This window comes from Chiloscyllium plagiosum, chromosome 5 (assembly GCF_004010195.1).
Source record: "Chiloscyllium plagiosum isolate BGI_BamShark_2017 chromosome 5, ASM401019v2, whole genome shotgun sequence".
Classification (NCBI taxonomy): domain Eukaryota; kingdom Metazoa; phylum Chordata; class Chondrichthyes; order Orectolobiformes; family Hemiscylliidae; genus Chiloscyllium; species Chiloscyllium plagiosum.
The window spans coordinates 109,361,014-109,383,407 of record NC_057714.1 but is presented as its reverse complement, the minus strand read 5'-3'; the positions used below and the strand labels follow the sequence as shown (position 1 = coordinate 109,383,407).

General features: G+C 40.4%; 1 protein-coding gene across 1 annotated transcript in view; it reads right to left on the bottom strand.

The window, feature by feature from the left end:
- The window catches only part of LOC122550328 (obscurin-like), a 784,231-nt gene that overhangs the window by 421,816 nt on the left and 340,021 nt on the right, over positions 1-22,394 (bottom strand). The window contains exons 35-38 of the mRNA XM_043691054.1: positions 20,218-20,484; positions 7,763-8,029; positions 6,014-6,280; positions 859-1,125 (exon numbers count right to left, since the gene is read on the bottom strand). Of these exons, the coding sequence (XP_043546989.1) occupies positions 859-1,125; positions 6,014-6,280; positions 7,763-8,029; positions 20,218-20,484 (1,068 nt within the window). The remainder of the gene's footprint in view (positions 1-858; positions 1,126-6,013; positions 6,281-7,762; positions 8,030-20,217; positions 20,485-22,394) is intronic.

Below are 22,394 nucleotides of genomic sequence, written 5' to 3'. Positions count from 1 at the left end.
TACAAGATTTTAAATTACTTTTCAAAAATAATGCTTGGGGAAGCCATTAACTATCAGAGTTCCACTGCCATTCCTTAACAGATGGGTTTTGAGTCATAAAAGTCATACAAGTATACAGCACAGAAACAGGCCGTTTGGCCCCACTCATCCATGCCGACCAGATTTCCTAAACTGAACTAGTCTCGTTTATCTGCATTTGGCCCATATCTCTCTAAATCTCTCCTATCCATGTACCTGTCCAAATGTCTTTTAAAAGTTGTAAGCATACCCACCTCTACCATTTTACCACTTCATTCCATATTTGCCATTTTTTAATTTGCCAATTTCCAAAATTGCCATTTTCCAAGATTTGTTGTTAACTGCTAGAAATCAAATTACTCTTGAATGTTAAAATACTTACTTCACACTGTCTTAATTTTGATCAACTTGAATTGAAGAATGTTACAATTTACACTAATGTCACAAAATGATATATATTAACGACATCTAACAACACAACCAATCTCCTACCAATTCTTAATTTAGTCTTTATGGTATCACAAGCAGTTACACCATTTACTGTAATTCCAGCTTTCTCAGAGTAAGTTTCAATACAGTTCAGAATATATTTTGCAAATTTAAATACTAACATCTTTCAAACAGATGTCACTGCATGCATAAAATACCGATCATGAACTAGAAATTATGTAGCAGATACCAAAATGTGCTGACTTTCTTGGACAGAGATAGTCTGACATAAAAAGCTAACATTTGAACAAGAGATCCATATCACCAACCAGCATGGACAAGATAGTGGATGAAATTTTATCAGAAGATTTACAGTTAACCATTCATTATGGGTAATGATTATTGGCCTACCCTTTACTTTTAAGATTGCGACCGACTGTTGATCTCCTGTGTCGCATGTATATTTTCCAGCATCTTCAGGTTTTAGGTTATGAATAAGTAATTCAACATAGGAACCTTTTTGCTTCATTTCATGCTTCTTACTGGATTGAAGTACCACAGATTCTTTCCTCCATTCCACTGGGGCATCAGGTTTTGTAATCTCACAGTTCAGAATGGCAGTACTATCTTCTTCAGCTTCCAGGCTCCGAAGCTCTTGTTTGAAATACACAGGAAGGACTAAAAGAAACAATAATTTAGTTCATAGTGATGAACTTTAACTAGGATTCAATTTTGACTTCTGGACACCATCAAATTTCAAATTAACTTACTTAAAAAAATTTGTTCAAGGATGTCAATCGATATCAGAGTTCTAGTGACACTCTTCAAAATAGACTTGTTCTTAGAAAACCTGTTGTCCCTCAAACTATTAGATCAAATTACTCTACTCTTGAATTTCCAAGAATGGATCCCTTACCAATCCAGCAAATTACCAACCTATTTTGCTTACTAGTGTTTGTTGTAAATTATTAGAACACATCATTGTTAGTTAGCTGTTAAGGCATCATGAAGGGCATGACATCCTTATTGACTGACAGTATGCATTTCTTAAAGTTGATCAACAGGATCACAACTTGTCCTGACTATCCCAATTTGACCTATAACCTAGACAAGCAAGTCGCCACATATTCAGCTATTCTAGATATTTCAAAGGCGTTCAGCTGTGTGGCACACATGCTACAGTTAAAATTAAATTATTAGGTAAAAACTGAAAGAATTGTAGATGCTGTAAATCAGAAACAAAGACAAAAGTTGCTGTAAAAGCTCAGCAGGTTTGGCAGCATCTGAGAAGAGAAATCAAAGTTAGCATTTCGGATCCAGCAACTCAGGACTGCAGTTCTTCCAGTTGGAAGTGAGGAAGGGTCACCGGACCTGAAATATAAACTTTGATTTCTCTTCACAAATGTTGCTAGATCATTAGATAATCTGAGGAAGCACCAACAATGGATAAAAACATTTCATATCAAAAGGCAACAGAGTCACAATGAATGGTGAAGCCTCAAACTGGAAACCAATGTTTTGTCAATCCACAAGTTATATCCTGGACATTTGCTAATTATTAATGATATCGAAGGTGGAATATCAAACCATATCAGACACTAGACTGTCTAGTCTACGGAGCCATTACGAAAGAGGCAGAGGAGGTTAGTACATCTAAATAATCTTTTCAAATGGGCTGAGATATGAAGAATGAAGTTCAAGGCAAACAAATTCAATATCAGGTGAATCAGCAATACTCACATTTTCATCAATATCAATCATTACCATCAAGCCAGGGATGAACCCTGGTTTAATGGAGAGTGGAGAAGGGGTTGCCAGAAGCAGCACCAAGCACCAAGCATAAGGTGTCAACTTGGTGAAGCCACCAAACAGGACTACATGTGTGCCAAACAGCATAAACAGCAAGTGACAGATAGAACTAAACAATCCCACGACCAACAGATCAGATCTAAGCACTGCAGTCCTGCCACATCCAATCATGGACAGTATTGGACAATTAACACCTCACTGGAGGAGGTGGCTCCACAAATATCCCGATCCTCGATGATGAAAGAGTCCAGTACATCAGCACAAAAGATATGGCTGAAACATTGACAGCAATCTTCAGTAGAAGTGCCAAGTGAATGATCTATCTTGGCCTCCTCCAGTGGTTTCCAACATTACAGGTACTACTCCATATGATATCAAGAAATAGTTGGAGACACTGAATACTGCAAAGGCTATGGGCCCTGACAACATTCCAGCAATAGTGCTGAAGACTTGTGCTCCAGAACCTGCAGCTCCTCTAGCCAAGCTGTTCCAGTACAACACTGGCATCTACTCGACAACTGAAAATTGCCCAGGAATATCCTGCACATAAAAAGCAGGACAAATCCAACTTGACCATTTACCGCCCCATCAGTCTACCCTCAAGGTGTCATCAATACTGTTATCAAGCAGGACCTGCTCAGCAATAATCTGCTCAGTGACAGGTACCATCAGGGCTGCTCAGCTCCGGACTTCATTACAACCTTGGTTCAAACGGACAAATGAGCCGAATTGAGGTGAGAGTGACAGTCCTTGACATCAAAGCTGCATTCAGTCAAGTGTGGCATCAAGGCGTATGAGTAAAACTGGAATCAGGGATCGAACTCTGCACTTGTTAGAGTCGTACCTAACACAAAGGAAGATAGTCATGGTTGTTGGGGGTCAGTCAGCTCAGCTCCAGGATATCTCTACAGAAGTTCCTCAGGGTCGTGTCCGATACCCAATCATATCAACTATTTCATTAATGACCTTCCTTGCATCATAATGTCAGAAGTGGGGATATTCGCTGATGATTGCTCAATATTCAGCACCATTCACAAAGCCTCAGATATAGAATAAGTCCATAATCAAATGCAACAAGACCTGGTCAATATCCAGGCCTAAGCTGACAAGTGGTAAGTGACACATCACATAAATGCCCTGCTTTGGCCATCATCAATAACAGACAATCTAACCAATGCTTCTTGATATTCAATGATGTTATCATCACTGAATCCCCCATTATCAACATCCTGGAGGTTATCATTGATCAGAAGCTCATCTAGATTCACCATATAAACACAGTGGCTACAAGAGCAGGTCAGCGGTTAGGAATACTGTGGCAAGTACTGGCTTGCACTGTCTCCATAGGTTGATAACATTTTGAATTGACAATTATATATTTTTAAATATCTAACTACATCAAGCCCAAAGATGACCAAACTAGAAGAGTTCAGAACAACAGCTCCAACAAGAGTATACACTCCTTTGTCCCCACCAAGAATAATCAAAGACTAGAACTTCTGCAAACCTTAATCTTCATGAAGTCCAAGGACGCACTGTTGAACTTAACTAATGCAACCACTGGACTCAACATGCGTCTCCTATGAAATTCCCAAAACTTTCCAAGTACCATGTGCCAAAAACCAAGAAATGTACATATCTTTACTTGCTTATGTCTTAATTTCTGTCAACTTGAACTAACGAATGCTACAATTTTCACAAATGTCACAAATGTCTAACAAGGCACCACCAACTATGCATTCTTAATTGATTCCCTAATATGGCATCACAAGCAGATACATAATTTTACATCATTCCATACTTCTCAAAATAATTAGCAATACAGTTTAAAATATATTTTGTGAACGTAAATGCTCACATATTTTAAATAAATGTCACACTAATGTATAAAATATTAAATATAAACCATGAAATAAATTGCAGTTTCCACTGCTCAACATGCAGATTTCCTCTTTTCCATGGACTCTTTTAGAGATTTTCTCAAGAGTCACTTCTTGATTTTTCAGGAGCTGCCTTTTTATTCATACAAACTTATTTATTAGGTGCAGAAATCATATCTTTTCTATTTATGTTGACATATGGACTCACACAAGAGCTGAATTAGAAGAATTGATCAATACCCTCAACATTATCAAACATTCCATAAAATGTAAATCCACAACACACAACGAAAATACTAGGTTTTCAGACACAACAATATTTAAACTGGTATCAGAAAACAGATATAAAACTTAGCAATGTAAGTGTTTTTTTCAATAATTGACAAACACTTCAATACTGGAGGCACTGTGGCATAGTGGTTAGCACTGCTGCCTCACAGCTCACAGCACCAGAGACAAGGGTTCAATTCCCACCTCGGGCAACTGTGTGGAGTTTGCACATTCTCCCCGTGTCTGTGTGAGTTTCCTCCAGGTGCTCCGGTTTCCTCCCACAGTCCAAAGATGTGCAGGTTAGGTGAATTGGCCATGCTAAGTTGTCTGTCGTATTAGAGGTGTAGTATGAAGGGGTAGATGTAGACGAATGGGTCTGGGTGTTGCTCTTCGGAGGGTCGGTGTGGATTTGTTCAGCCGAAGGGCCTGTTTCCACACTGTAAGTAATCTTAAAAAAAAAGTCCACTACCGTCAATCCAACTTTGATTGACTGGTGGTGTCCCAACTACTGCATTTGCATCACAATGCACAAAGCTGAAGATTCAACCGGGCAGTTACTACCTTTTTTATTGCATCTCAAATGTCAGTCTAAAATATGTACTAAATAATTGACAGTGTTCATTACATTAGCATTAACTACATTTTCTTCCGTATAGTTGCTTCTGAAAAATGCAGTCTTAAGATAAAAATTACATATTTATCTGCAAGGAATTCATAACCTCATAAGCTTTTCTGGCCCCCAGTTTAGTTAACAAATCTTTGTTGATTGGTTTAAAACTTTTCTCTTTTGCAGCCCATTTACAACTTCCCCTCTTCCTGCAACCTCGCTTTCTCTCCCTTTTTCAGCCTCTTTCCTCATTCTCTTCTAGCCTCCCCTTTGCCCCCAAATCCCACTGAAGCCTCCTCTTCTGTCTCAACCTCCCTTGTAGGTTTCTCTTCTCTGAAAACCCCTTTGCAGCATCTTTCACACTCTCTTTGTAGCTGTGCCCTCCACTTCAAGATCCCTTGATATCCCTTTCTTCAACACCAAACCAACCCAACACCTCCCCCCACTCACATTGGAGCTTCTTTCTGACTCTGACTCTCTCTGGAATCTTCTTCTCATCCCAAACAGAACAAGCATATGGAACTTCTCACAGACTGCCTCCCGGACCTCAGTTTATCGGCAAAAGGCTCCCCGGCAGTTCCCTCACGTATTGTCATATTTCTCTTTTTGTTTCCCAGCTGTTTGCTCTTTCCATCAATCCCATGTTCACTGCTGACACTCACATAATAAACACTTCAGTGGCAGGCTACTGTCCATAGTCTACCATTTGGAACATTCTGTGATTGGAGAAGCAACACTTCACCGATTCTATAATTCTACTTGGTTGCCACAGTAATTGAATTTTTCTGCTTTCTCGTGTTTTGAGACTTTTGGTGCAGACAAATTCATTTTCTGTCCATTGTATCCTGGGCATTAATTTCTTAAGATGTGGAGATATTTTGGCATAAAAGGCAAAAACTGAAGAAATTACAAGGCTAACTATTATGGATAAATTATTGGATGAAATCTTATGACAGAATGGAATTTAACTGTTCATGAAGAGTAACAATTATTAGCCTACCCTTTACTTTTAGAATCGCCATAGTCTGTTGATCCCCTGTATCGCATGTATAGTTTCCAGCATCTTGAACACTTAGGCTGTGAATAAGTAACTCAACACAGGAACCTTTTTGCTTCATTTCATGCTTTTCACTGGGATGAAGTACCACAGATTCTTTTCTCCATTTCACAGGGGCATCTGGTTTTGTTATGACACAGCTGAAAATGGCAGTACTATTTTCTTCAGCCTCCTGGTTCTCAAGTTCTTGTTTGAAAAGTACAGCAAGCACTAAGAGAGACAGTAATTTAGTTCAATGATGATGAACTTCAGATAAGATTCAATTCTGATTTCTAAACTCCAATACAGTTTCAAACCAATTCATTGTAAAATAATGTTTGAGGAGGCTACTCAGTATCAAGGATCTGTCAACATTTCTCAATGCTTGGGCATTATTTAATTTCACACCGCACAGCAGTGGTAGCAGATTATTTAGCTTCTGAAGGGACAAGAATTTTAATTCCTAATGTATCTTAATCAGAATGGAATACTTCAGTGACCTTTGCAAATCTCTGGATATCCAAAAATAACTCCATCCAAATTCAGGGAAATCACAATGTAATGTTAAGCATACTACACCATTTCAATTAAACAGCAATGCAGAGTACTTGACCATAAAACAGAGGCAGATTTATTATGTTCCTAATACATTTATTCCCCTTCATCAATAAAGTCTGGCTTGCATTACTTTTTTTATTCACAGTGTAGCTGTATGATGTCTTCATATTTCTTCAGGTCAATTAGAGCTTTGTAATTCCTAAAATCCACCTACTTCCTTACATTTAGACATTTAGCACAATCTCAAAATTTGATAGTGACCACTCAAATGTGACAGTAGACTTAACTGTGTTGCAGTTTGATTTTATAAAGACAACCAGACTCTGTAGTAAAGCTACAAAGAATCAAATCTAACTTGGGCAGGAATATAGCAAAAGAACTAGTAGGCTTCAGTGGAAAAAAAGCAGAGGTCAAGACCACCAAGGACAGGTGGTAAGAGTTCCCTGCTTAAGGTTAGTGTGAGGATGAAACCTCCAAAGGGGTGAAGATTGTTGGAGAGGGAGGGAAAAGCAAGACTGGAGAGGCCCAATTTTATAAGTATACTGTTCCAAAAGGAATATGTGGAATTTAAAATAAAAATCTTATCTAGATTCTGTGTTGCCTCCCTCCAGGTTTGGTGTTTTCAGATTTCAAGTGAAACTGAATCATTGATTTTCAATGCAAACTAAGCAGCCCAGCCATTCTAACTCTGCTGATGATACTCTCCTTGTAGGCGGTCAAGATAAAAGTCAAGTTTCTTCTCTTTTTTTGATTTACTATGATCAATAAACCTTGCTATCTACAACGATTCTGATGATTTTCTTTCCAATCAAAGATTTATATGGATTATGGTAGCAATTTCAGCCCAATCACTGAGCCAGTTAACTGATGGATCAGAGTGGCCACTTTTCTTACAGCCCACTCAATTTTCCTTTCCACTGAATCCCATTCATTTTCCAATTAAGTTAATCACATCAGAAATTTAGGTGGGGTGTAATAATAGTCTGAATGCATAAACTGAATTCTACTCAAGAAAAAATTGTAAACTACTGTTTATGGCTAATAATAATTTTGCCTTGCTAACAAAACATCAACAAGAGTGGTCATTGTTATGAATAATCACAAATGACAACATTTCTTAATTTGAATAATTACCTCTGATGATTGTTGTCCTACCTTTCACTTTTAAGGAGGCAGTAATTTGTTCATCTCCAGAATCACAGGTATATTCTCCAGCATCTTCTAATTTTACATTGTGAATAAGTAACTCAACGTAACAGCCTTTTTGTTTCATTTCATACTTGTCACTTGGCTGAAGGAGTACTGATGCCTTTCTCCATTTCACTGCTGCATTAGGTTTGGTAATTTCACATTTCAAACTGGTAGAACTGTCTTCTTCAATTTCCTGATCATGAAACTTTTTTTTGAAAAGTACAGGCAAGGCTAAGAGACAGGAATTTGCAAAGGTTTAATTCAAAGGTTATTTGAGTATGGTGATAAAAACTTAAAACAATTCAATTCAATATGATACAGTATTCATTATTATTTTGAATGACAATATAAACACTGGCATTTATGCTCGAACATGTATTAAAACTTAATACAATGGAAGTACCACATATAAGTTTAGACTTTTACATATATGCGAACAACTCATTTCTCAATTATTTGTAACAATTTCAGGGAAGTCCCCCAGGTTGATAATATCAATTCCTATTGTTACGGCACGACCCCTCTGTTAATCTAAACCAGCAACACAGAAAAAATTCACCCTGTGCTGTAATTGGTTAAATTTCGAGAGGCAAAGAACTATCCCAGAGATAAATATTTAAAGTAAAAATTAACAACTTTATTTCTTTAAGTCTAACAGAGAATATTAACTAACAACTATTTACAACTCCTTTCTCTTAAGACGAAAATGAGGACCGCAGACGCTGGAGAATAGAGTCAAGAGTGTGGTGCTGGAGAAACACAGCAGGTCAGGCAGCATCCAAGGAGCAGGAGAGTCGATGTTTCAGGCAAAAGCCCTTCAACTATCTTTTACCTCTCCCCCCCACAATACTAGTTGGACAAAACTCGCGTTTATGATTTACAAAAAAAAAATCTCGTTTCAAAACCAGTCAGCTTTGCTGAGTGTCCCCTGTAGATTTTCCTCTGTCTTCTTTTCTTCTTAGGGATTCTGCTTCACAGGTCTTTGATAGATAAAGGTACCTTTAAGAGAGCAAATCCTTCTGCAAGCAGTCTCTCTCGCTGTTGGTGCTAGCTGCTCTTTGCCGCTCTTGTTAACTGTTCCAAACGTCTGATATTTATAATGCAAAACATTGGATTGTTTCATTGGTTTTCAAATTATCAAAATACTAAATTTAAACTTGATTGGAGTTTGGTATCTTTGGGCATAATTTGAACTAATTGGCTGAATTTGAATTTGTTTTTCATGGTATCCTGGCAACACAGCTCTTAGCTGTTTCGACCAAATGTTACACTGCTACCTTGTTCCAGACTCTCTGTGCTTCTCCAAGTCCTTGCTAGCCTTTTCAACTCTCTTAAAGGTACAGTACCCCCTACATCTTCATAACACTATTCACAGAAAAACATGTAGGTCAGGCTACATAATAGGTGGCCCATGTCGATCCACTCACACATCCTATATGATAGACAGAGATGAACCTACCTCATTTTAGTCAATTTTAAATTTATGTAGGCCAATTTCCCAAAGAAAACTGGGATGCTGATTTGATGGACAGAATATAATGGGGTCCTGAACAGTATAGGCTATGGTGAGAAGTGTGAGTGAGAAGAATAAAAGGCCAGTGAAGTTTTTACTGACATTGGGAACAAATCACTGCATCTTTCAACTAGTTTCCAGGCATCAAGTTCCAATTCTCGCTAGGCACGGTTAAGTTGCCTACTAAAGTGGATTACTGATTATTAACAACCTCACCAACTGCAAATCTTGCCTCAATAATATGACAGTATTCTATCTTTCACCCCACTGCAAGCAAACAGGATGCTGAGAATTCTAGACATGTAAATCAGAAAAGGAGCTTCATATTGGACACCAGGCACTAATGTCTCACGACATGCTCCAAGGGCACCATACATCCATGGACAATCATGTCTACTGACATCAGCATCCATATTGATATGTTTCAGCCTCTAAGAACTCCCATGGTGCATCTCCAATTTACTTACAATATGTTTCTGCAAGTCAATGATGCCCCTTGGGTGCAATGGCAGCTATTATTGTAATGCAGCAAAGACAATTTGCACTCAGGGACAGGCAGCCAGCTCATGGACTGGACCAGGCTGCATCTTTGGCCTGTACACTTGCTCTCATTATGCTGACTCACGCTGAGCCTAACTGGAGGCTCCCAGCATCCCTGCCTTGTCTTTGCTTTTTCCTCTTTGACATTTCAGCCAGAGATACCAGCTTCACAGTACTGCTGCATTGGCGTAATGTTTAGCATACATGCAGTGCCATGAAGTTTATCATGGTGGTCTATAAATAGTTTTGAGTCGGGGTCCTGGCATAGTAGCTTAAGGGCAGCCAGTGATAACAATCCAGAAGGTTGGGCATGGTTAGTCAGCCTCTTAGAATGATCAATCAGGATCCTCTCTTCATAAGGGCTAAAGAGCTGAGTATTGGGGCAGCCCATCACCCATCCTGACAGTTTCTGCCCAATTGTAGGCCTTTTTCTTCCTGCAATAAAAGAGGCAGGTGTTAAGGGAGATGAAAGTGAATGGCACTGCTGTACTTCAGCTTACTTTTGGTACAGGTGGGGAGGTACCATAATCATGTGAATAGGCAGTGTTAAGAGCATGCAAGGTTGATGGTGTCAGGGGTTGGAGTGGGTTGAGTGAGAGAAAATATTTCATGTAATAATAAGCGTGGTAGAGCATAAGCCTTGGTTGGAAGTGGAAGTAGCAGAGAGAGAGAGAGACAGTGTGCATGAGATATTAGAGAAAAGATGGTGGCATTTTCGCTGGTGGGCTAAAGGAGATCATTGACTTTCTTCCTACATTGCTGTGCACTCTTCCAGATGGCTGTGAAAGCAATAACCAGAGTGGTGACCTCAGACCAATCTGGCATGATCTGGTGCTGTGGTTGCCTCTGCTGATCTCTAGGAGTAGGATGTCCCATCTCTGTACCACCAGAGCATCCAGAACATTGTCCACAAAGCAGGGTGACAAGTGTTCTTCTTTGCTATCTCTGGGGCAAATGTCAAGATCATGCAGGACAGACTGCCAATGCTTATCTGGGTGCACCACCCTCTTAATGATAGTGCCCACACAAGGGTTACTGGCTCATTTCGGGACACCCTGGCAGTGTTATGTTGTTCCTGTAGACTAAGTGTTAGGAGTGGGCTAGCATTAGAACAAGAGGGGTGCTACATGTATTGGGTAGGTACTTAATGATGTAAGCTTGGTAGGTGCAGCGAGAAAACTTGCTAGCCCTTGGAAAGGGAAACGCTGCATGAAACCCAGCAAAACTAACAGCCAAACAAAAAAAGATTCAGCCCATTGAAACAGTTAAGCAATAATTGAATAACAATAAAGTTCAATGCTCCTTTGGAAGGACCTAAATCACAATATGTCATGCATGCCTGACACTAGTAGCCATGCTGAACTCTAGAGAAAGGATGAATTATAATTTAACTGTTTAAAGCATATGCAAAAAAAAAAATTCCACACGAACATAAAAAAGACTTTAAAATCACAAACTAGTATATGGCTTGGGAAAGGGAGTATAAAAATATCCTGTTCTTTGACAATAAATGCTGAAAGCAACGCAAGAGCAAAGCACAGATCAGATCAAGGCCTTGATGATTCAGTGATCATCAAAGAAATTACATGATTGACATGAGAAAAGCTGACTTATTCAAATGCATGTATACCTCAGTCTGTCCAATCGAATTGGCAAGGTTGCTACATATCGTTCTTTCAGGTCTAACTCTAAAATCATCACCAAATCTACTGACAAGAGTAGTCCAATTATATAATGTATTGGTCCCTGTCTAACAGAGGTTGAACACCAACTCTCCAACACTTCCACTTCACTCTTCCTGGATCATTGCCCCATTATCCAATATCAAGTCACTGTGTCCAAAATAATTGCTCACCTTATCTTCTCTGGAGATTTTCCCTCCACTGCCTCCAACTTCACGGTTTTCCAACCCTGAATAGCCCAATTCTACCTCCATCTAAAATCATAAGATACACTTTTTCTCTTCAAGGAAGGGAGTATGAACATTTGAACTTGAGGCCTTCTAGGGATAAGTACATTAATTATGCATCAACTGATTCAGTAGTGCCATCCATCTACATCAAATTACAATTCACTGGGGGGTATTCTTTCCTTTTTAAGAAAATCTGGAATCAAACAACAATTATATTGTGAACACTAAGTGTGTACTTGTCATGTCAGTTAACTAAATCTATTTGGATGAACGCAAAATGTTTCACCTAGATTTGCCATTTCTGAATCACATTTCATATCTAATACTGAAAGACAATAACTGGGAGCTGCCACATTCACAGGCTGAACTGTAAGTGTGCAAAGACATAGCTTGTGATGTTCAAGGGTGGCTTTTATTGGGAGGGCATGCTATGACAATGGATTACTACCAGAACTTCTTTCTGCCAATGCAGCATTTACACTGTGATTCTACACAAATACATCTGGATAAGATTGAATACTGTTATGAAGGTATAGGTGTGTACTGTACCTTTAAGAGAGACTGGAAGCTGGCACGGACTTAAAGAGGCACAGAGTGCACTGAAAGAATTTAAAATGAAACATTTGACTGTGAAACCAATAGTGCCGCTGAGTTGCCAATGTACACAACAAATTCAAATTTGGCCAATCAGTTTAAATTATGCCCCAAGACACCAAAACACAAAAGAATTTGAATTCAGTGTTTTGATTACATCAAACCAATGAAATGATCTGATGTTTTGGGGTATAAAACCAGACATTTTGAACAGTTAGGGGGAGAACTGCCAACAAAACCAACAAGTATAGACTTCTAGCTGAATAGCTCTCTGAAAGGTACCTGCCCATAAGAAATTTGTGCAGAACACCAAGCCAACATAGAGAAAAATATATAGAGGAAAATCTAGAAAGGAGAATTGACAAAGCTGACTGGTTTTGAAACGTGATTTTCTTTTTTGTAAATGTTAATCGGGACCAGTATTGTCGAGTGAGAGGTAAAAGAGAGGTTTAAAAGAAAGAAGTTGCAAATAGTTATGGTTTAGTGTTCTCTGTTGGACTTGAAGAATAAAATTGTTAATTTTTACTTGAAATAGTGACCTCTTTGCCTCTCGAAATTTAACAAATTACGGAGCGAGGTGAGCTTCTCTTTGTGTCGTATTTATGTCATAACAACATCTCAATTTCCTCTAGAAGCCACATGGTATTAAACGTCTCATACTTTTCAGAATATAACACAATGTCTCACTGTGACTGATACAATGGCAGTGTTACAGAAAGACTGTTCAATTTCCAACATTCCCCACAGACTATCATTTCATTTGACATGGAAATCACAAATGGCAGTTTCCTTGCAGCATTGTTACATACAACATTGAAGAAGAAAGCAATTACAAGCCATTACCAAATCCAATAAGAACAACAACATATAGCAGCTGCTATATAGATTCCTGAGGGTGCTGCAGCAAATGAAGCTAACCCAAGCAGAAGGATGAGAATGACCAGACACTGCATATACAATCTCACTGTCATTTTTTTACAGCTCTCGGATACTAGTACAGGTTAGCCTAGCATGGGTGACGAAACGTCTGAGAACAAATCTTCCAGCTCAGCGAGCAAACTTACAACCTGAGCTACAAATCTTCTCAGAAATTGAAAACACCTATGGGCACAATACACTCAAATTAGCCCAAAGATAGGAAACCATTGTCATCCAATTGGGTGCCACTAGTGAACAACTATACTTCCTACACTAGTGTGTCAGGAAATAAGTATTACCACAATGTATCAAATACATATCACCTCTCAATACCTCACAAGCCAGAAGAACAGCAGAACAGAATGGCCCAAGAATGTTATGAGAAATGAGAAATGATTCCCACAAACGACTCTACAAATATAAATGGATAATTTCACACCAAAAACTCTGTACACCAACGTGACTGACCAGGAATGAACAAGTATGCTAGAACAAGCCATCAACAATAAACAGCAGCAGACCAAGACAAAGAAAAGCCCTCCCAAAGAAACTGGATGAACTCACACACAACAATAACACAGACAATTCAGAAGATTGGACAAAGACTCTGTCAGACCGACCACTCTCAGACACGGGAAAAGCCATCCTAGTATGAGGGGTGAACTTCAACCACAGGGACGTGGACAAAAAAGGAGTTCCTAGCAGCACTGGAATTAACCCTGAAAGACAACAGACTTACTGAAGAAATCCAGCAGGCCATCAGACAGTAGCACCAATACTAAGCAGAAAGAAAGAATGTAACAACCTCAACACAGGAAAGTCTTGAAAGGACGTAGAAAAGAAGAAACATTGTAATCCTACCGGCAGACGAAGTGCGCATGACCGTCATCCTGAACAGAACACAATAAATTGAAAAAACACACAAAAAGCAAAAAGAAACCAACACCTACCAATAGGTGGTGATGGACCCGATTCCAAAGTTAGAAAACTGTATTACAGCAGTACTGAAGAAACTTCACAGAACAGGTGAAATTAACAAGACAGCCCTCCAAAGAATGAAACCTGAAGGATCCAGACCTCTCCGGATGCTTGGCATCATGGTAGTCCACAAACCTAGCAACACACTGAACAGCTCTTGATGAATCTGAAGGACCCTATATCAACAACCAGCAGAACAAACATCATATACAAAATACCCTGCAAGGACTGCCACGAACATTACACTGGACAGACTGGCAGGAAACTAACCATCATGATACATGAGTACCAACTAGCTACCAAAAGACATGATTAACTATCACTAGTAGGAGAAAGTGAGGACTGCAGATGCTGGAGATCAGAGTCAAGAGTGTGTTGATGGGAAAGCACAGCAGGTCAGGCAGCATCTGAGGAGCAGGAGAATCAACATTTCGGACATACGCCCTTCATCAGGAATGAGGCTTTTGTAGTGGGGGGAGTGATGGGCAGGTCAGGAGGGCGATGCCGAGTTGAACGCTTGGGACTGGGATAATGTAGGGGGAGGGGAAATGAGGAAACTGTTGAAATCCACATTTATCCCGTGTGGTTGCGGAATATGAGGCATTCTTCCTCCAGGCGTCAGGTGGTAATGTTTGGCCTGTACCTCTATCAATGTCATCTACTGCATCCGTTGTACCCTACATTGTAGTTTCCTCTACATTGGGGAGACAGGGTACCTTCTTGCAGATCATTTCAGAGAATATCTCTGGGACACTCGCACCCACCCACCAACCCCACCGCCCCATGGCTGAACACTTCAACTCCCCCTCCCACTTCGTCAAGGACATGCAGGTCCTGGGCCTCCTCCACGCCAAACCATTACCACCCGATGCCTGGAGAAAGAATGCCTCATACTCTGCCTTGAGACCCTGTAACCACACGGAATAAATGTGGATTTCAACTGCTTCCTCATTTCCCCTCCTCCCACATTGTCCCAGTCCCAAGCGTCCAACTCGGCACCACCCTCCTGACCTGTCCATCACTCCTCCTTCTGACCTATCACCTTCTCAATCACCTTCATCCACCTATCACTTTCTCAGCTACCTTTCCCCCAACCCCACCCCCTCCCTTTTATCCCTCAGTCCCTGGCCCACAGGCCTTATTCCTGATGAAGGGTTTATGCCCGAAACATCAATTCGCCTGCTCCTCGGATGCTAACTGACCTGCTGTGCTTTCCCAGCAACACACTCTCGACAACACGGCAGCACGGTGGCTCAGTGGTTAGCACTGCTGCCTCACAGCACCAGGATCCTGGGTTTGATTCCCGCCTGTCTGTGTGGAGTTTGTACATTCTCCGTGTCTGTGTGGGTTTCCTCCAGGTGCTCCGGTTTCTTCCCACAATCCAAAGATGTGCAGGTCAGGTGAATTGGTCATGCTAAATTGCCCACAGTGTTAGGTGCGTTAGTCAGGTGTAAATATAGGGTAAGGGAATGGGTTTGGGTGGGTTTCTCTTCGGAGGGGTGGTGTGGACTTGTTGGGCCGAAGGGCCTGTTCCCACACTGTAGAGAATCTATCTAAACTATCACTAGTATCCTTCCACACAGAAAATGAGGGACACCAGTTCGACTGGGATAATTCATCCCTCCTGGGACAGGCTAAACAAAGACACACACATGGGAATTCCTGGAGGCCTGGCATTCAAACAGGAACTCCCATCAACAATCAATCTGGACTCCATTTACCGACCTCTCAGAAAAACCGGAAGTGATGTCACCAACCACAACAGACCAAGACACATAAATAGAAAGCAGGACAGAACACCAGCACTTCAATGGAGGCTCGCTGATGATGTTACCTCTTTAAAATGAGGTCTTGACAACTAGAAGACTCCGGCAGGATCTTGCAGTTTAGTTCACAAAGAATGTGCAGCATCACTATGGCATGTTATGCAGTTCACAACTGGAGTTAACAAAGGTTGGGGGGGTTGTCCTTGACACAGAGGAAATGGCAAATCAATGGCAATATTCTAGTGGATGATAATCAGAACATTGGGTATCAGGGACATCCAAGTGAATATGGTAGTGTTATGTACCATTTAGCCAGACAAAATTGAAGCCCACTTCCATGGTGAATGGGCTGGATTTGGATTTCCTTTTATTGTGTAACTTACTGTGGTTATACGCAAGACTATGGTCAACTCACTGTAAATGTGGATCTAGTTGTTTTTGCAGTCCTTACATTTTCTGTTACTGAATAATTGCTTTTCTTATCAACATTATTGGATACTTAATAACTTTGAGTATCCCTACTTTCATGTACCCACGCTATACAGAACTAGTCATGGAGGGAGCATGCATGATGCAGTGTGACAGAGCACTAACAGTTGCATGGCACTAAGGTTAGATTGCTTTTAAGCCTTGTGCCTGAATATGATATCTGAGTGTCATGCAATGAAGTTTCTTATAATAGGCAGCAGGTTGGGAGTAATTCTGAGGCTCCACCTTTCCTTCATTAGTTTGCCTTCAGAGGTTCAGAGTTTCAGACTTCATGTAGACTGCTAAATTGCTCTGAAGTGCCTGAGGATGCTGAAGGACAATGAGAGGAGCACAGCAATGCATTATTGGAGCACACGGTCATGTTAAATCCTGGAGTACACCTCAAAGCAGTGCATTCCCTGGAAAATGATAGATAGAATGCAACATTGCTTCCAGAGATCTGTAGAGTCAGCACTGATTCTGAAATCTCACTCACAAGGTGGATGTCAAGCATGTATGATTTGTGTTGTGCAGGCTCTACTACAATCACTGTATATTGCTTTTAGCCTCCTTGTCGTCCATTTAAAGTGCTATGCCTTGGCTTCAGTCATTAACGTCATGGTTCAAGGATACTCGACGTCTGAATGTACCTGAATTCAAGGAGGCAGTTGGAAGTTTTTTCAACGTTGGAACTTCTGAAGAGGCTGCTCATCTCTCAAAAGACTTCACTAGCTCTAACAGCGGCAAAAGCATTAACAAAAACATTTTAAGAGCACAAGATGAATACTTATTTACAAACCACCACTGTTATTTACAGTAATCTGTCATACATGCCACTTATGTACTCTGAGAGAGATATTTTCTTCCTTTTCCTCCCACTACACCTAAAAACAATTCCAACTTCTGCAAGTGGGGTGGAAGGAGCCTGTTCTCTGTGTGTCTCTGTTGGACTGGAAGAGTTGACTGGCCATCCGCAAGTGCATTTGGATTTAAGGGCCGAGGCCCACTAAATATATCCTACCCCAATGTCAACTCACCCTCCCCTGCTTGGAATTCTGCAGGCTTCAATATCACAGGCAGAGGGAGGTAGAGTGACCGGGCACCTCTGAGGTATCTTGTCAGCAAGCTTCTGGGTGTTTGTTCTGTAGATCACCCTCTCTGTTGTTGCCTTCTTGCACCACGTCAACTCTTGTCTTGACATTGATACTGAGAACCAGTCCATACGTATATCTGGCAGACACTGAGTGTGTTGGCTCTGGGTCTCCATGGCTCTAACCAGCTTGTCCCGGACAGCCAGATGTATGCATGCTGGAGTCGACGCTGTATTCATAATAATTGTGGATTTTTTCAGCATTGGATTCAGTTTGCACAGTGCCCCCTGTTTCTGTAACTGTGTGTTTTGACAAATTAATTAATGGCTAGACCATTGGATCATCTTCTATCTGTCACCAAGCACATGCCTGGTTTCTGGAAGTCCAGTCAGAACACTGGGGTGTTTCTTTCTAGACCATTGCAAAAATGTGTCACTGATGCCCCCAGGAGATAATGCTCCCAAGTCTAATCTAAACAGAGAACCTACTATGATAGAAGTTTTTGAAAAGTTCAATGGCTTCTTCCCCAGGTGTAGAGGTCTCTGGTGCTGATCTTGGCAGCTCACTGTACGCATTCATTCTTTCATTAAGAGAAACATTTTCTCCTGCAATGAGACAAATGATGGATGTGGATGATAGAGCTTTTAATGTTTGATGCTATGGGCAAGAGAGGTGGTGTGCTTTTTCCAATGAATGAGTAGGACATGCAGAGGACAGGTAGAGATGAATAGTTTGAGAGGATGAGATAGCTGAGAGCCACTGAGTTGATACTGCATGTAATAGTAACAGTTGTGATCCATAAGCCTGGTGAGAGGCATACACAGTGGCTGAATTAGAGTGAGTGGTTGCCCTGTAGAAGAGAGAAAATGGTGGCACTTATCTTACACAGTTGACAGGATGACTGACTTTCTTCTGAAATAACGGACATTTCTTTCTACCAGCGAAACTGCACTGATCAAGGTTCCTATTTCAGTCCAGGCTGGTTGAGTCTGGTGGTATGGCCTTCTTTTCAAGTCACCAGGAAAAAGGATGATCTGTCTGTCCACCAATTCATCCCCCATGCCTCTGTAAGTGAAGTGGAGTGCAAGCTTTCTTTTTCTAGGCCCGGTCCATCATAAGAACAATGGAGCACCAGAGTGTGAAAGGCAGTTCCAAAGTGATGTTCACCAGGGGTTTAAATATTGTGCCAGCAGCATGAACATCACAAAGTCCTAGCAGTGGCAAGCTTTTATACCTCTCGTGCCAGATGACTCGACAAGAGCTGCGTCAAAGAAGCCAGTTTTACAATTAATGAGATGAAGAGCAGAAGACTACATGAGAAAAATCGATAATGGCCATGGCAAACTGGACACCATGAATGGGGTAAAAACAATGACTACAGATGCTGGAAACCAGATTCTGGATTAGTGGTGCTGCAAGAGCACAGCAGTTCAGGCAACATCCAAGGAGCTTCGAGAATCTCACTCTCAAAAAACCAAAACATGGGAAAATTCACCGCTGTATGACCATTCAGAACACAGCTTGACATAATTCTGTTTCTGTACTTTGCCCATACCAATTAACAATCTTTTTCACTGTTGTACCATGAAATCTTTTGTTATTTTTTGCCCTCCAGCCTATCAGAGACCTTCCCGTTTTTCCTTCCTCCCTTTAACTGGTTTGAAAACACTTACATTTCTCTATTCTTACATTTCTGAAATTACTGAATTAAGAGGGAGCTGACATCAGATGCACTGAGGGGAAAAAGATGGAATTGCCTGGCTATCTGGGTGACATGGTGGAGTTGTGGTTGGGGACAATGGAAGCAGTTGAAAATCTCCCATATCATGAATTTAATGGGTGAAATTGATGAAGAAACAGGTTCTCATGAAATAATCCACCTTCTTCACACAGTTCAATTGTTAGAATACCTATAGGCCTCTTTCACCCAATATTTCTGCAACATCAGGAATATGAGAACAGCATGTGACAAAGGAAGGTTTTTTTGCTGGTCAAGAGACAGCAGCGTCAGCAACAAGCAACTCCTGAGAGAGAGAGAGAGAGATTATTCAGAGTGCAGAAGATGGGCATAGCAATTTTAAAATAATGGCCAAGATGTAGAGTCTACCGTTTTGACCATGAAGCTCTTTTATAGCCCAACAACTGTAACAATATTAACTGATAGCAAGTTTTGCCGTTGAAAATCTTCCACTATGATGCAGCCATGTCTGTTCCTCAGCACACAGCCAGAATCCAGATTTTTTTTAAAAATGGCAAGAAAGCAGAAAGATGAAGTGACCTGTTAAAATTTCAGCCATTAATTCTGTTTCTTACCAAACATGCTGCCTAACCTGCTGAGTATTTCCCGTGTTACTTTTATTCCTTATTTAGGAGAACCTGGCAATAAAACATGCACATTGCCTAATATTGTCTATACCTTGTCAACCTCATATCCCCTGAATACTGGGGATGTCTCGGGAGTCATTATTTTGGCTCAGGGACCATATCCTATGTCCTAATTGCACCCATCTCCCAATACCAAAAATTTCCATTTCATTACTTTCCCATCAATGACTTGGACAGCATGTTGAGTGCAAAAAAAGTACAGCATTATAAACTGATTTAAGGTTTTCATCCTACATAATAAATCATTGACTTACCCTTTACTTTTAAGGTGGCTGAGGTCTGTTGAAACCCTGAATCACAGATATATTCTCCAGCATCTTCTAGTTTTAGGTTATGGATAATGAGTTCAGTCAGGGAACCGTTTTGTTTCATTTCATACTTGTTACTTGAATGAAGTACTGAAGAACCTTTTTTCCACTGGACGGGAACATCACGTTTAGTAACCTCACAACACAGCGAGACCGAACTATCTTCTTCAGCTTCTTTACTCTGAAGCCCTTGTTTGAAGAGTATAGGCAAGGCTAAAGTTCACAGAGATTTCAAACATTTAGCACAAGATAATAATTAGGTCAACACCAAATTTTCCATTCTAGTAATGATCTCAATAATTCAAAATAATTCAACTAAGTATCTGCCCATTTGTGCTAATTCAATTATTATCGTTGTAATATGTATCACACATTCAAAACTATCTTTTCATTTGAGAGCTTTATTTAGTCGCCTCTATGCTTCTTTAATTTCATAGTAATTTGTCTTCTAAAAACAAAGATAGAAGTAACCTTTTTTTACTCAATTATAATTTTATAAGGGTTATTGTGGTAATTATCCACATGACCAATTACAGCTCTCTCTTCCAGAAATCACATAATCAATGTTTGCAAGTGTTATCGCTAATTAATGTAGCCCCTATAACCAAATGTCTTAAACACCTTAATTGTAACTTTCATGTAGGTGCTACATTAATTAGTGATAACACTTGCAAATCTTGATTACATGATTTTTACCAGACAGGTCACATGCATACATGCATTTGCAGTACTTTGTATTCAATAGATAAAATAGTCAAAATAAAGTTTACAACACTAATCCTTAATTAATCATAATGAATTAGTCTCTTTATTACATAAGTGACAATTCAAATTGAGATTACCAAAATAGTCACAAATATATCACTTGGCATGAGTTTTGTAGGAAAATCACCCTTTCATTTTGTCTTGATTAAGAGAAGCTGCAATTCTGTTATATTAACTTAAATATTATACAGAATGCAGCACTCTCAGCCCAATATGGGAGTAGATACAAGGTAATCAAATGCATAACTTCATGCTACAGCATGTTGGTATGCCTGCAGCACGCTTTTGAAAAATCCATTTTATTGAAGGTCAGATAAAGGGTGAAATTGCCACACACCCAGAAGCATGAGACAGTTTACTAAATGAATTAAAAGGCTAAATATTAGAGGTTGAGTGAAATTTTCCATTCACCCTGCAGGTTGCCTGTAGCATCAGCAATATGAGAAATATCAGGAGTTACTCTTTTAAAGGATTAGATTACATTAGATTACTTACAGTGTGGAAACAGGCCCTTCGGCCCAACAAATCCACACCGACCCGCCGAAGCGCAACCCACCCAGACCCATTCCCCTACATTTACCCCTGCACCTAACACTACTGACAATTTAGCACGGCCAATTCACCTGACCTGCACATTTTTAGACTGTGGGAGGAAACCGGAGCACCCGGAGGAAACCCACGCAGACACGGGGAGAATGTGCAAACTCCACACAGTCAGTCGCCTGAGGCGGGAATTGAACCCGGGTCTCTGGCGCTGTGAGACAACAGTGCTAACCACTGTGCCACCCACATACATAAAGGATTCTGTCTTTACGAAAGAAACGAACTTTGTAGTGAATGAAACCTTTGAAGAGCAGGTGTGCATTCTGGAATGGATAGAGATATAGGAAGCTGATGTGCTGAAAATTTTGTCAAACATTAAGATTGACAAGTCGCCAGGCCCGGACCACATTTGTCCCCGGCTGCTTTGGGAAACAAGAAATGCAATTGCTTCGCCACTTGCGAAGATCTTTGCATCCTCGCTCTCCACTGGAGTCGTACCTGAGAACTGGAGAGAGGCAAATGTAATTCCACTCTTCAAGAGAGGAAATAGGGAAATCCCCGGCAATTACAGACCAGTAAGTCTCACATTTGTCGTCTACAAGGTGTTAGAAAGGATTCTGAGGGATAGGATTTATGACCATCTGGAAGAGCATATGCAGTCAACACGGCTTTGTGAGGGGTAGATCATGCCTCACAAACCTTATCGAGTTCTTTGAGGATGTGACTAGAAAAGTTGATGAGGGTCGAGCTGTGGATGTTGCGTATATGGACTTCAGCAAGGCATTTGATAAGGTTCCCCATGGTAGGCTCATTCA